The sequence below is a fragment of the Dendrobates tinctorius genome, unplaced genomic scaffold (genome assembly GCF_039654945.1).
Source record: "Dendrobates tinctorius isolate UK_male_01 unplaced genomic scaffold, ASM3965494v1 ptg000226l, whole genome shotgun sequence".
Taxonomy (NCBI): Eukaryota; Metazoa; Chordata; class Amphibia; order Anura; family Dendrobatidae; genus Dendrobates; species Dendrobates tinctorius.
In genome coordinates, this window is record NW_027361893.1 from 671,348 (window position 1) to 686,361 (window position 15,014).

The window sequence follows — 15,014 nt, forward strand, 5'->3', positions numbered from 1 at the left end:
GATGCTACCGCATCCTCCCGATGCGACAGCATCGGGCCATAATCTAGTACGGTCTGGAAAAGAACTTTTAAGTTTGTTTGTTTTTTCTCTAGATCATTAATTTGGACCTGTAGGTTTGTAATATTTTCCCTATTTCTCTTCTTATGTTTAGAGAGGATCTCCATAAGACACCCCCTCAGGACCGCTTTATGGGCGTTCCAGACCGTGAACTGATCTACTTCACCAGGTACGTTTTCCTTGAAGTAGTTTAAGTGAGCGTTTTCTATCTCTTGTTTGTACTCTGGTATATATAGCAAAGCTGAGTTAAGCTTCCAGCGGAATGGTTTGTCAGGGGGAGGACCCACAAGGAAGTCAATGAGAACCGGGGTAGGATCCGAGATGGACTTCTGCATGAAGCGAATGTCCTTAATTTTGGACAGAGTGAATATGTTAGTAAGTAGAAGATCTATCCTGGAAGCTGTCTTATGTACATCTGAAAAGTGGGAATACTCACGTGACGATGTATTCAAGCAGCGGAAATTTTTTTATTTTTGAACTTCTGTGCAATGTGTTATATTTTTTAGTGATTCATCTCTGATATATATAATTAAGATTATTCATTCTATTTGCATTTTCACTTATATTCATCTGTACAACAGTCACTATATTTCAGATTCTCATTATCATTTATATTTAATTATTTATGTATTTTCATCTCTTCATTCACATTCACACTTTACATATATGGTTTTTTTTAGCGCATGATTTTATGTGCTATGCGTCTCTCTTGTACTTTGGCCCTTCGGTTCATCCCGCTTCACATTGTGGCTGCGGGTAGTGTGGTTTGGCGCCACCTGCCTCCTTGCGGCCATGTATGTGTCAGGTGGACTGACTACTTGTTGAAGGACCTTTTCAGTGCTTTAGAGCGCATGTGCGAGAACAGCACAAGCTATTGTCTCTTGCGTGGTCATGTGAGCCGGAAGGTCCTGTATTTACAGCTCACGTTTTCCACTCGGAGGCCATGCCCCCTGAGGAAGCAACGAAATATCTCGCGAAACGCGCATTGGGGAACGCTGTCACAGCACAAGAAATCACTATGGGTAATTTCAATTCTTTTATATATGTAGCGGTTTTTGCATATGTGCTTATGTATCTAATACCGTTGCCGCGGTGGGGACTATTAATTGTGGACATCTATTACAGCTTGTAGTTACTTGGTCAGCTAGTGTGGCCACCTTATATTGATTATATTAGCTGTTTTTTATATTAACTCTTTTCAACCACCGCTGGCTTAATGAAATGGAAAATGCTAGTGGTCTATACTGTTATTATGCTTGTAGCATGTGACTCGCAGTCTTGTGGATCATTTGTATCCATACATATTAAATTGATTTATAAAATATTTTATTGTAAATTTTACTATTCATGTAATTGAAGGATTGATTCATGATAAATATTTTCATGGTATATGGTAAACTCATCTTGTTCTCCGTAATTTTTTATATACTACGTAAGTTTGGCAGACATTCTTTAACTATTTGAGCTCCGTTTGGAAGTTTTTAGTATAATAAATAATACAGTCTATGAAGCCAAAAGGTGGTCACAAAAATACATCTGTAAATCTGTTATTTCATTGAGTCCATGTGGACTAAGGGTGTTTAGTTTAAAAATCCAAAAGATTTCTTTTCGATTTAGTTGTTCAATGCGATTCTGAACCTGTGGGGGAATCTCTTCTAAGGCCGGAGTCAGACGCAACGTATAAAAATACGGTCTGTATTTTACGGTCGTAATACGCACAGTGATCCATTGGCAGGGCGTTGCCACGTATTTTGCGCATGTAAGCATCCGTATGGCATCTGTATAGCGTTTTTTTCTCACATCCTTGCAATATGGACATTTAACGGTTTTGAGGCCTGAAAATAATTTAAATCATCATCAGCAACCCTATTTCTTGCCTCTGCAACAGGTGGCAGCCTCCAATCTGGCCATTTTGGTGCTGTGCTTGTGTTGCTGTATTTGTGGTTTGTTGGCAAAATGTCTGTCAGACTTAGGTTCACCCCAACTGAGCGGGTGCTATACAACTGGGTTTTGTCACGCAGCTCTGGTCAGCCATACCCAGTGATTGTGGATCCGAGGAGGAAAAGACGAATGTGGGTCCATCCGCTTTTGAGGCAACGCCTCACTAAAGGTCATTTCCACCGTCTCTATGCATCTCTGCAGACCCATCCCGACAAGTTTTGCCAATATTGTCGCATGAGCCTTGCTACCTTTGATATTTTGCTGGAAACCGTGCCCCCTGGGATCACCTTTCAGGACACCAGGATGCGGAAATGTATTTCTGCTGAGGAGCGCCTTCTCCTTACGTTATGGTATGTATTCCTCCTCCTTATCCTCTATGTTGATGATGTTTGGAAATGTAGTATGTAGTTCTGGTTATCAATTTTGGTTGTTTTCTTCTTAATATATCCAAAATATAAACTCTTAGTAATATGTTTATTGTTTTAAAATCACATAGCCATTGGAACTATTTTAATGTTGTTATTGCATGGCTTGTTAGTTATACTGTACACTATTATTTTGATCAATATGATTTTTTCAAACCTTGAACATGTTTTGTAATGTTTATTTCAAAAATGTGTTTTCTTTTAGCTTCCTCACAACTGGTCTGTCATATGCGGCACTACAACATGAATTTTTGATAGGGAAATCAACAATGTCAGGCATGGTCCGGTCTACCTGTTCCAAAATCTGGTCCCAACTTCATCAAGACGTCATGCCTGAGCCCAAGATGGAAGACTGGTTGCGTATTTCCAGGGGATTTGAGGAGCACTGCCACTTTCCCAATTGTATTGGAGCCCTGGTTGGGAAGCAAATCCGTGTTGGTAAGACACTAAACTCAGGGTCGCAATTCTATAATTATTAACAATATTTTTCTGTAGTTTTGTTGACCCTGGTCAACAGTAACTACAGGTTCATAATTGTAGTTATTGGGGCCTATGGAAGAATTGGAGACTCTAGAGTCTTCAATTCTTCCACTATGGGTCGGCGGCTGTGCAATAACCAGTTGGACCTACCACCACCACGCCAGCTTCCAGGCTCCAATTTGAATCTGTGCCTTATGTCCTTGTTGCAGATGAGGCCATATCCCCGTTGAAACCTGGACCACCAGCGCAGAATCTTTAACTTGCGCCTAACACGCGCACAACGACTGGTGGAGTGTGCCTTTGGCATTCTTTGTGCTAAATGGCGGGTCCTCCTGTCAGCCATTCAGCTGAGTGAAACTAACGTTAATGAGGTCATTAAAGCATGTTTGGTCCTTCATAACTTCACCAGAATTCATGATTGCTCCTCATCTGATGGTGCTGATGTTGGGTTTTGGGAAATGTGGGTAGGCCTAGACCACATGTGATCCCTCCCCGCTCTCTGGACTGAACGTATGTGATGTTTTCACAAATTATTTTGTAACACCTCAGGTTGCTACTCCCTGGCAAGAGCATGCTATATCTATGTTGTAATGTGCCAAATTTTGAGGATATAAAAGCCATTTTGTTCTTGAAGTTTGTGTGTTTTCAATTACATTATGTAAAATATTTTCTATTTTTGAGGTCCAGGTTATGAATTCAAGAAGAGACCAAACTCGGCAATTTTGAACTTTTTATCCAGCCAAAATATAACTTTGGATACATAAAACCATATTACACTCATATGGCTTTTGGGCCCATACAAATTTGGGCAAACATATTTTTGCCATATTTGTCAAACCAAATATTTAGATAAAATAAGAAACTTGCTTTAGCAAATGTACAAAAATAACTATTTACAAATTTTGGTAGGTTGGGGGTGGTGATGGCGGGAGACCAGCCTCACTATGTTGCTGGGTTTGCTGGTCAACTTGGCCTTCACCCTGTGTGGGTGCATATTCTTGCTCAGGATGTGTGATGTGGGCAGAATCATGGTGCTGAGTAGAGAAGCAGCATACTTTGCACAATTGTTTTCCAGCATTCCCTCATGATTTTTCTCCTGTGTTGTTTTGTGAATGAGTTTGTTTATGGATTTTTAACAATAAATTATTTACATTATTTATAAACATTTTGCACTTTTTTTTCGCTTTCTTTTAAGTAGAGAAGTGGCCCGATGGATATTGGAGATGATACTCCTGGGGATTCTGGTAGCCACGTGAGTCATACCCCCTAATATGGCCATGTCATCCAAAGCCAGGTTGGGACCAGCCCCCAACACTGGATCTGAACAAGTGGCCATATTGGGCAGGTGGATTATAGGCAGCCATTTGGGCCTTTGGAGGCCAAGGTTGGGTTGCGGGTGGAATGGGGTGTGGTGTAGGCACCCATGGAGGAGGTGCCTCAGAACCAGATTGAGACTGCACTTTGGGGAAACTCGTAACTGTCACGCCGTTCTGTCTACCTGGTTGTCGGCGTGACAATGCATGTATTTGCTTTAACCCTTTGCGCCTTTCCCTCTAACTGAGCTGGGATACTGCTGGCTGTTACCTGTATGGAGCCTGCTCAGTTCCCTGCTCTGCTGCGTAGCCATACATGTGGTGTTACGTCTTTGCTCTGCTGCATGACCATCCGCATGTACGGTCCCTGGTTGCCACTGTGTAAGCTGTCCGCGAGTTGTGAGGTCATTTGCAGCTGGTCCATGACTTTTCATGTGGGTCTGGGCATGCAGCCACTACCAGGTGCCCTGAGCCTCAGTTCCTGCACTGATTGTGCTGCAATGGTTTCTGTTTGTGCTTAGGGCGTGCGCGGCCACACCTTCCCTGCTTTTATCAGGGTTAGTGTGTGTACTTGAAATGTTGTCCCCAGCCAATTGCTGAGGGGCAGCTCCTATATAAACTTACCCTGCCCTATGGGCGGGGGCAGAGCTACTCACAAAGTTCCTGAACTTTGCCATATGTGTTTTGTGTTCCTGAACCTCTCCTATGTTTTGGTACCAAAGTCCCTGCCTTGATTCCTGTTTTGTCCTGTTCCTGCACCTGTCCTGGAGGTGGTATATCCACACCTGAATCCCAGATCCTGTACATGACCCTGTCTGAACTGTGTCTGCTGTGTTTTGTTTCTGGAATCCCTCTGTGTATGGAGCCTTGCACCCAGTGACTCTCTTGTAACCGGTGTTTCTGCTGAGCATCTTCTACCCTGTGCTCTGACTACCATGCGGTGCTAGCTCAATGCAGGCCCAGCAATCCTGTGGTTTTAGAACCATCACACTTGAGTTCCTTCCTAGGTCCGATGCCCAGAGCCTGACGACCGCAGTCTGGAACATGATGACCGCTGCCTGGAGCTTGATGACTGCAGTGGTGCCTGTAGGTTGTGTCGGATGTCCAGAACCGAACGACTCCTGTTTAATGTCTGCCGATGACTCTGATGTCCTGTGGGTGACCCTGATGACCTACCTGTGTCCTGATGTCCATCCTAATGTCCAGCCTGATGTCCTTATGTACCCTTATGTCCTGCCTGTGTCCCGATGTCCCGCCTATGTGTGCCCTGGTGATCCGTTGGTGCCTTGGGGTCCACTGGGTGGTACCCTTCTGGGAGGTGTGGAATCAGGAGCCTGGCATAGCCGTTTCGTGTATGTACTGTGTGGCTTTAGTTTAGTAAATTTTCACGATCTTTATGCATGAAGTTGTGCGGTGTTATCACGTCCTATGTGTCTTCTCTTTGTCCACATGCTCAGCTGCCACAGTATCCCGGTCTAGTTTGGGTAGGCTCGGGTCCCCCTCTGTGGTATAGAGGGTCCATATTGCATCCCTGGGGGACGCCCGTCCCTCGCCTTCATGGTTGGTCGGCGTGGAGGCGCCTGCTGGGCCGTGTCGGCAGCGCAGTCGTGACAGTAACAGGTTATGGAGTGACAGCTTCCACCGCTCCAAAAACTCAAATACCTCAGATGTAGTGTTAGTGGGTGTGCAGGCATCAATGAGGATCTGAATGGATCCTCGCACACGGAGCCTCACCTCCCGGGGTAGAGGATGGAGGTACCGGGCCAGGCTGCGGGAATATGCCTCTTCACCCTCATCCTGGGCAGCCCTGGATAGGTAATTTAGCACCCCCGTGTCAACATGCCTCCTGGTGTCAGAGGCAGGGAAGTCTCGCCTTCGTTGGCCATGGCGGGGTATGAGGGCAGCCTGGGGTGAGGCCTCAAGAGGCACCTTAAGGCTGCTGCTGTTTCCCTGGTCCTCAAGGCTGCCTGATGTCACTGGTTGTGCTGGTGGAGCTTGGGGGATTCCGGGGGATGCAGCTGGAAGGCTCAGAAGATGGACCAGCCACCTCTTCACCTCCCCCGACTGGATCTATAATGGCCTACGAATCCGACTGTCTCCCTCTCAGTGAGGTTGGACTGAGTTCTGTTTTGAAATTTTTAAATAAAAAAAAAATTGAAGATATAACCCTAAACAGCATATGTGTAATGTGGTGTGATGTATGTACTTACGGTCGGAGATCCAGAATGGGATGCAGTGATGTGAAAGCCCATGTTTGAGAAAACCCTTTTGAATATAGGAACGATGTGAGTTCAGCCTTTTGTGGAGGGGTTGGGTAGTTCTTCCCACATAAACATTCTGGCATGAGCATATAATCACGTATATAACAAAACTGGTGGAACATGACATGGGACTTTTCATCGGGAAAATTTTCACCTGTAGAATTAATGGTGAATTCACAGAGACCACGGCAGATCGTGTGACAACATGGACAATTATTCAGATCGCATGTAATGATTTCATTCAGAAGACATGCCACTTTTAGCTAACCTTCTTCTCTTTTATCTTTCTTGGTGCTAGGACATTTTTCAATGGTGGAGCTCTTCGAAATGTCAAAAAGGGAGATTGCTAGGTAATGTTATGCCCACTCCATCTGTCTGACATGCTCACAATGCCCCTCCATAGTACGTGAGTAACGCAATATATCATCCAGATAAACCACCGCAAATCTACCCACCAGTGAGAAAAAATATATAATTTGACAATTTCAAACACTGCCGGAGCATTAGTTATAGGAATGGCATCACCAAATGTTCAATATGACCCTCAGGTGTATTGAATGCGTCTTCCATTCATCACCATGGTGTATATGTATAAGGTTATATGCCTCTCTCATGTTAAGTTTGTAAAATCATTTATCTCCAGATAATTGGTTAAACAGGTCAGGTATAAGGGGTGAAGGACAGGGATTGTGCACCATGATAGTCCCCACACATGAGGGAATTATTACCAGTTACCGGACGTCTACTGGTGTAATAAAACTTGTTTTTCTTATCTTTCAGGTAATGCTGTAGATAAGCCCCGAAAGGCAGTGGCCCCAGCTTACAGGGCCAAAGCCAGGTGACAGGTTCCTTCTAACAAAAAAAAAACCCCACAGCAACTGGAGAGGTGGACGCCGAATATGAGCCTCAGCCGGACTCTGGAAGGGGTTAAATAAAGGAGATTTCGGCATTTTCGCTCCTGGTATGGAGTCGATAGCACAATCATATGCCGCCATATAGTAGCCGTCCGGTAACTGGTGATAATTCCCTCATGTGTGGGGTCTATTTGTCTCCAGAGAAATCACACGTTACATTCCACACACAACACTGTGTAGAAAAGGCGGCGCGGGGTAATTGTGCCAGTAGTGAGGGGGAATAATGGCGGGAAGGTCACTGACTGAGGAGAAGGCTCCATGTCTGCACTCCGGAGATCATGTGACCCCTGACTCCTCCCCTCCTGTGACCTCATCACAGGTCCTGTGCGCACAGAGCAGCCATATATGTGGAGTGCGGCTCTGCGGGTGGAGGTAAGTGCTGGAGGCTCCATTATTCTCTATGTGGAGTGCGGCTCTGCGGGTGGAGGTCGGTGCTGGAGGCTCCATTATTCTCTATGTGGAGTGCGGATCTGCGGGTGGAGGTAGGTGCTGGAGGCTCCATTATTCTCTTTGTGGAGGGTGGCTCTGCGGGTGGAGGTCGGTGCTGGAGGCTCCATTATTCTCTATGTGGAGTGTGGCTCTGCGGGTGGAGGTCAGTGCTGGAGGCTCCATTATTCTCTATGTGGAGTGTGGCTCTGTGGGTGGAGGTCGGTGCTGGAGATTCCATTATTCTCTATGTGGAGTGTGGCTCTGCGGGTGGAGGTCAGTGCTGGAGGCTCCATTATTCTCTATGTGGAGTGTGGCTCTGCGGGTGGAGGTCAGTGCTGGAGGCTCCATTATTCTCTATGTGGAGTGTGGCTCTGCGGGTGGAGGTCAGTGCTGGAGGCTCCATTATTCTCTATGTGGACTGCGGCTCTGCGGGTGGAGGTAAGTGCTGGAGATTCCATTATTCTCTATGTGGAGTGTGGCTCTGCGGGTGGAGGTCGGTGCTGGAGGCTCCATTATTCTCTATGTGGAGTGTGGCTCTGCGGGTGGAGGTCGGTGCTGGAGGCTCCATTATTCTCTATGTGGAGTGTGGCTCTGCGGGTGGAGGTCGGTGCTGGAGGCTCCATTATTCTCTATGTGGAGTGCGGCTCTGCGGGTGGAGGTCGGTGCCGGAGGCTCCATTATTCTCTATGTGGAGTGCGGCTCTGCGGGTGGAGGTCGGTGCTGGAGGCCCCATTATTCTCTATGTGGAGTGTGACTCTGCGGGTGGAGGACGGTGCTGGAGGTTCCATTATTCTCTCTGTGGAGTGCGGCTCTGCGGGTGGAGGTCGGTGCTGGAGGCTCCATTATTCTCTATGTGGAGTGCGGCTCTGCGGGTGGAGGTCGGTGCCGGAGGCTCCATTATTCTCTATGTGGAGTGCGGCTCTGCGGGTGGAGGTCGGTGCTGGAGGCCCCATTATTCTCTATGTGGAGTGCGGCTCTGCGGGTGGAGGTCGGTGCTGGAGGCTCCATTATTCTCTATGTGGAGTGCGGCTCTGCGGGTGGAGGTCGGTGCTGGAGGCTCCATTATTCTCTATGTGAAGTGCGGCTCTGCGGGTGGAGGTCGGTGCTGGAGGCTCCATTATTCTCTATGTGGAGTGTGACTCTGCGGGTGGAGGTCGGTGCTGGAGGCTCCATTATTCTCTATGTGGAGTGTGGCTCTGCGGGTGGAGGTCGGTGCTGGAGGCTCCATTATTCTCTATGTGGAGTGTGGCTCTGCGGGTGGAGGTCAGTGCTGGAGGCTCCATTATTCTCTATGTGGAGTGTGGCTCTGTGGGTGGAGGTCGGTGCTGGAGGCTCCATTATTCTCTATGTGGACTGCGGCTCTGCGGGTGGAGGTAAGTGCTGGAGATTCCATTATTCTCTATGTGGAGTGTGGCTCTGCGGGTGGAGGTCGGTGCTGGAGGCTCCATTATTCTCTATGTGGAGTGTGGCTCTGCGGGTGGAGGTCGGTGCTGGAGGCTCCATTATTCTCTATGTGGAGTGTGGCTCTGCGGGTGGAGGTCGGTGCTGGAGGCTCCATTATTCTCTATGTGGAGTGCGGCTCTGCGGGTGGAGGTCGGTGCCGGAGGCTCCATTATTCTCTATGTGGAGTGCGGCTCTGCGGGTGGAGGTCGGTGCTGGAGGCCCCATTATTCTCTATGTGGAGTGTGACTCTGCGGGTGGAGGACGGTGCTGGAGGTTCCATTATTCTCTCTGTGGAGTGCGGCTCTGCGGGTGGAGGTCGGTGCTGGAGGCTCCATTATTCTCTATGTGGAGTGCGGCTATGCGGGTGGAGGTCGGTGCTGGAGGCTCCATTATTCTCTATGTGGAGTGCGGCTCTGCGGGTGGAGGTCGGTGCTGGAGGCCCCATTATTCTCTATGTGGAGTGCGGCTCTGCGGGTGAAGGTCGGTGCTGGAGGCTCCATTATTCTCTATGTGGAGTGCGGCTCTGCGGGTGGAGGTCGTTGCTGGAGGCTCCATTATTCTCTATGTGAAGTGCGGCTCTGCGGGTGGAGGTCGGTGCTGGAGGCTCCATTATTCTCTATGTGAAGTGCGGCTCTGCGGGTGGAGGTCGGTGCTGGAGGCTCCATTATTTTCTATGTGCAGTGTGGCTCTGCGGGTGGAGGTCGGTGCTGGAGGCCCCATTATTCTCTATGTGGAGTGCGGCTCTGCGGGTGGAGGTCGGTGCTGGAGGCTCCATTATTCTCTATGTGGAGTGCGGCTCTGCGGGTGGAGGTCGGTGCTGGAGGATCCATTATTCTCTATGTGGAGTGTGACTCTGCGGGTGGAGGTCGGTGCTGGAGGCTCCATTATTCTCTATGTGGAGTGTGGCTCTGCGGGTGGAGGTCAGTGCTGGAGGCTCCATTATTCTCTATGTGGAGTGTGGCTCTGCGGGTGGAGGTCGGTGCTGGAGGCTCCATTATTCTCTATGTGGAGTGTGGCTCTGCGGGTGGAGGTCGGTGCTGGAGGCTCCATTATTCTCTATGTGGAGTGTGGCTCTGTGGGTGGAGGTCGGTGCTGGAGGCTCCATTATTCTCTATGTGGACTGCGGCTCTGCGGGTGGAGGTAAGTGCTGGAGATTCCATTATTCTCTATGTGGAGTGTGGCTCTGCGGGTGGAGGTCGGTGCTGGAGGCTCCATTATTCTCTATGTGGAGTGTGGCTCTGCGGGTGGAGGTCGGTGCTGGAGGCTCCATTATTCTCTATGTGGAGTGTGGCTCTGCGGGTGGAGGTCGGTGCTGGAGGCTCCATTATTCTCTATGTGGAGTGCGGCTCTGCGGGTGGAGGTCGGTGCCGGAGGCTCCATTATTCTCTATGTGGAGTGCGGCTCTGCGGGTGGAGGTCGGTGCTGGAGGCCCCATTATTCTCTATGTGGAGTGTGACTCTGCGGGTGGAGGACGGTGCTGGAGGTTCCATTATTCTCTCTGTGGAGTGCGGCTCTGCGGGTGGAGGTCGGTGCTGGAGGCTCCATTATTCTCTATGTGGAGTGCGGCTATGCGGGTGGAGGTCGGTGCTGGAGGCTCCATTATTCTCTATGTGGAGTGCGGCTCTGCGGGTGGAGGTCGGTGCTGGAGGCCCCATTATTCTCTATGTGGAGTGCGGCTCTGCGGGTGGAGGTCGGTGCTGGAGGCTCCATTATTCTCTATGTGGAGTGCGGCTCTGCGGGTGGAGGTCGGTGCTGGAGGCTCCATTATTCTCTATGTGAAGTGCGGCTCTGCGGGTGGAGGTCGGTGCTGGAGGCTCCATTATTCTCTATGTGAAGTGCGGCTCTGCGGGTGGAGGTCGGTGCTGGAGGCTCCATTATTTTCTATGTGCAGTGTGGCTCTGCGGTTGGAGGTCGGTGCTGGAGGCCCCATTATTCTCTATGTGGAGTGCGGCTCTGCGGGTGGAGGTAGGTGCTGGAGGCTCCATTATTCTCTATGTGGAGTGCGGCTCTGCTGGTGGAGGTCGGTGCCGGAGGCCCCATTATTCTCTATGTGGAGTGCGGCTCTGCGGGTGGAGGTCGGTGCCGGAGGCTCCATTATTCTCTATGTGGAGTGCGGCTCTGCGGGTGGAGGTCGGTGCCGGAGGCTCCATTATTCTCTATGTGGAGTGCGGCTCTGCGGGTGGAGGTCGGTGCTGGAGGCTCCATTATTCTCTATGTGGAGTGCGGCTCTGCGGGTGGAGGTCGGTGCTGGAGGCCCCATTATTCTCTATGTGGAGTGCGGCTCTGCGGGTGGAGGTCGGTGCTGGAGGCTCCATTATTCTCTATGTGAAGTGCGGCTCTGCGGGTGGAGGTCGGTGCTGGAGGCTCCATTATTCTCTATGTGAAGTGCGGCTCTGCGGGTGAAGGTCGGTGCTGGAGGCTCCATTATTTTCTATGTGCAGTGCGGCTCTGCGGGTGGAGGTCGGTGCTGGAGGCTCCATTATTCTCTATGTGGAGTGCGGCTCTGCGGGTGGAGGTCGGTGCTGGAGGATCCATTATTCTCTATGTGGAGTGTGACTCTGCGGGTGGAGGACGGTGCTGGAGGTTCCATTATTCTCTCTGTGGAGTGCGGCTCTGCGGGTGGAGGTCGGTGCTGGAGGCTCCATTATTTTCTATGTGCAGTGTGGCTCTGCGGGTGGAGGTCGGTGCTGGAGGCCCCATTATTCTCTATGTGGAGTGCGGCTCTGCGGGTGGAGGTAGGTGCTGGAGGCTCCATTATTCTCTATGTGGAGTGCGGCTCTGCTGGTTGAGGTCGGTGCTGGAGGCCCCATTATTCTCTATGTGGAGTGCGGCTCTGCGGGTGGAGGTAGGTGCTGGAGGCTCCATTCTCTATGTGGAGTGCGGCTCTGCGGGTGGAGGTCGGTGCTGGAGGCTCCATTATTCTCTATGTGGAGTGCGGCTCTGCGGGTGGAGGTCGGTGCTGGAGGCGCCATTATTCTCTATGTGGAATGCGGCTCTGCGGGTGGAGGTCGGTGCTGGAGGCTCCATTATTCTCTGTGGAGTGCGGCTCTGCGGGTGGAGGTAGGTGCTGGAGACTCCATTCTCTATGTGGAGTGCGGCTCTGCGGGTGGAGGTCGGTGCTGGAGGCTCCATTATTCTCTATGTGGAGTGCGGCTCTGCGGGTGGAGGTAGGTGCTGGAGGCTCCATTCTCTATGTGGAGTGTGGCTCTGCGGGTGGAGGTCAGTGCTGGAGGCTCCATTATTCTCTATGTGGAGTGCGGCTCTGCGGGTGGAGGTCGGTGCTGGAGGCCCCATTATTCTCTATGTGGAATGCGGCTCTGCGGGTGGAGGTCGGTGCTGGAGGCTCCATTATTCTCTTTGTGGAGTGCGGCTCTACGGGTGGTCGGTGCCGGAGGCTCCATTATTCTCTATGTGGAGTGCGGCTCTGCGGGTGGAGGTCGGTGCTGGAGGCTCCATTATTCTCTATGTGGAGTGCGGCTCTGCGGGTGGAGGTCGGTGCTGGAGGCCCCATTATTCTCTATGTGGAATGCGGCTCTGCGGGTGGAGGTCGGTGCTGGAGGCTCCATTATTCTCTACGTGGAGTGCGGCTCTGCGGGTGGAGGTCGGTGCTGGAGGCTCCATTATTCTCTTTGTGGAGTGCGGCTCTACGGGTGGTCGGTGCCGGAGGCTCCATTATTCTCTATGTGGAGTGCGGCTCTGCGGGTGGAGGTCGGTGCTGGAGGCTCCATTATTCTCTATGTGGAGTGCGGCTCTGCGGGTGGAGGTCGGTGCCGGAGGCTCCATTATTCTCTATGTGGAGTGCGGCTCTGCGGGTGGAGGTCGGTGCTGGAGGCCCCATTATTCTCTATGTGGAATGCGGCTCTGCGGGTGGAGGTCGGTGCTGGAGGCTCCATTATTCTCTATGTGGAGTGCGGCTCTGCGGGTGGAGGTCGGTGCTGGAGGCCCCATTATTCTCTATGTGGAATGCGGCTCTGCGGGTGGAGGTCGGTGCTGGAGGCTCCATTATTCTCTTTGTGGAGTGCGGCTCTACGGGTGGTCGGTGCCGGAGGCTCCATTATTCTCTATGTGGAGTGCGGCTCTGCGGGTGGAGGTCGGTGCTGGAGGCTCCATTATTCTCTATGTGGAGTGCGGCTCTGCGGGTGGAGGTCGGTGCTGGAGGCCCCATTATTCTCTATGTGGAATGCGGCTCTGCGGGTGGAGGTCGGTGCTGGAGGCTCCATTCTTTATGTGGAGTGCGGCTCTGCGGGTGGAGGTCGGTGCCGGAGGCTCCATTATTCTCTATGTGGAGTGTGGCTCTGCAGGTGGGGGGATGTGGAGATTCCCCATTACTGGCGCATTAGTACTAGAAATACACTCACTGGCCACTTTATTAGGTACACCTGTCCAACTGTGTGTTAAGACTTAATTTCTAATCAGCCAATCACATGGCGGCAACTCAGTGCATTTAGGCATGTAGACATGGTCAAGACAATCTCCTGCAGTTCAAACCGAGCATCAGTATGGGGAAGAAAGGTGATTTGAGTGCCTTTGAACGTGGCAAGATTGTTGGTGCCAGAAGGGCTGGTCTGAGTATTTCAGAAACTGCTGATCTACTGGGATTTTCACGCACAACCATCTCTAGGATTTACAGAGAATGGTCCGAAAAAGAAAAAAAATCCAGTGAGCGGCAGTTCTGTGGCCGGAAATGCCTTGTTGATGCCAGAGGTCAGAGGAGAATGGGCATACTGGTTCGAGCTGATAGAAAGGCAACAGTGACTCAAATTGCCACCCGTTTCAACCAAGGTAGGCAGAAGAGCATCTCTGAACGCACAGTGCGTCGAACTTTGAGGCAGATGGGCTACAGCAGCAGAAGACCACACTGGGTACCACTCCTCTCAGCTAAGAACAGGCATCTGATGGCTACTTTCAGCAGGATAATGCGCCATGTCATAAAGCTCGAATCATCTCAGATTGGTTTCTTGAACATGACAATGAGTTTACTGTACTCAAATGGCCTCCTCAGTCACCAGATCTCAATCCAATAGAGCATCTTTGGGATGTGGTGGAACGGGAGATTCGCATCAGGGATGTGCAGCCGACAAATCTGCGCCAACTGTGTGATGCCATCATGTCAATATGGTCCAAAATCTCTGAGGAATGCTTCCAGCACCTTGTTGAATCTCTGCCACGAAGAATTGAGGCAGTTCTGAAGGCAAAAGGGGGTCCAACCCGTTACTAGCATGGTGTACCTAATAAAGTGGCCAGTGAGTGTATATTGCACAGGGGATATCGCAGCCAATTCCCACAAGAAGAATCCTGGAAACACAGAATTAGAAATGATTCTTTCTCCACAGTTTCTATAGGACTTAATACATTCCTGATTCCGGAGAGTAATAGAAATACAGCAGAAAACAAAGGAAGAAAGTTCAGAGAAGAAGTTTCATAGAAAGACATTGAAGTTACAGACGCCATTTAACCCTTTGGGAGAAACTGATTCCAGCTCTTTACTGAGTAAATCCCACTACGACTGTAGCAGTAGTATACAAATGTCAAAAACTGACCGTCACATCCAAGCATAATCATAGTGTGAACAGGTGTTTAACCTAGAGTCACCAACTGATCTACATTCAAGCAAAAAAGGAAGCACACTGTAGCGCCAAACCATGCAAACCTGAAAAATGAATAATGAATTGCATTACTGCATTAGAAGTATGAAAAATTGAGAAAGTTTAGCGCATAAAATGGCCAAGTTATGTGTACCTGGAAGCCACG

General features: G+C 50.2%; 1 protein-coding gene across 6 annotated transcripts in view; it reads left to right on the forward strand.

Moving 5' to 3' along the window:
• Positions 1–15,014, forward strand: part of LOC141059289 (uncharacterized) — a 79,936-nt gene that overhangs the window by 23,295 nt on the left and 41,627 nt on the right. For 2 of the 6 annotated variants that reach the window (XM_073555616.1, XM_073555617.1), the window contains exon 1: positions 7,776–7,873. In XM_073555616.1, the coding sequence (XP_073411717.1) occupies positions 7,847–7,873 (27 nt within the window). In that variant the 5' untranslated portion in view covers positions 7,776–7,846. Of the gene's footprint in view, positions 1–151; positions 227–977; positions 1,080–6,775; positions 6,828–7,257; positions 7,439–7,775; positions 7,874–15,014 lie in introns of those variants that run through there. The other 4 variants (XM_073555620.1, XM_073555621.1, XM_073555618.1 and 1 more) reach the window with 4 other exon arrangements.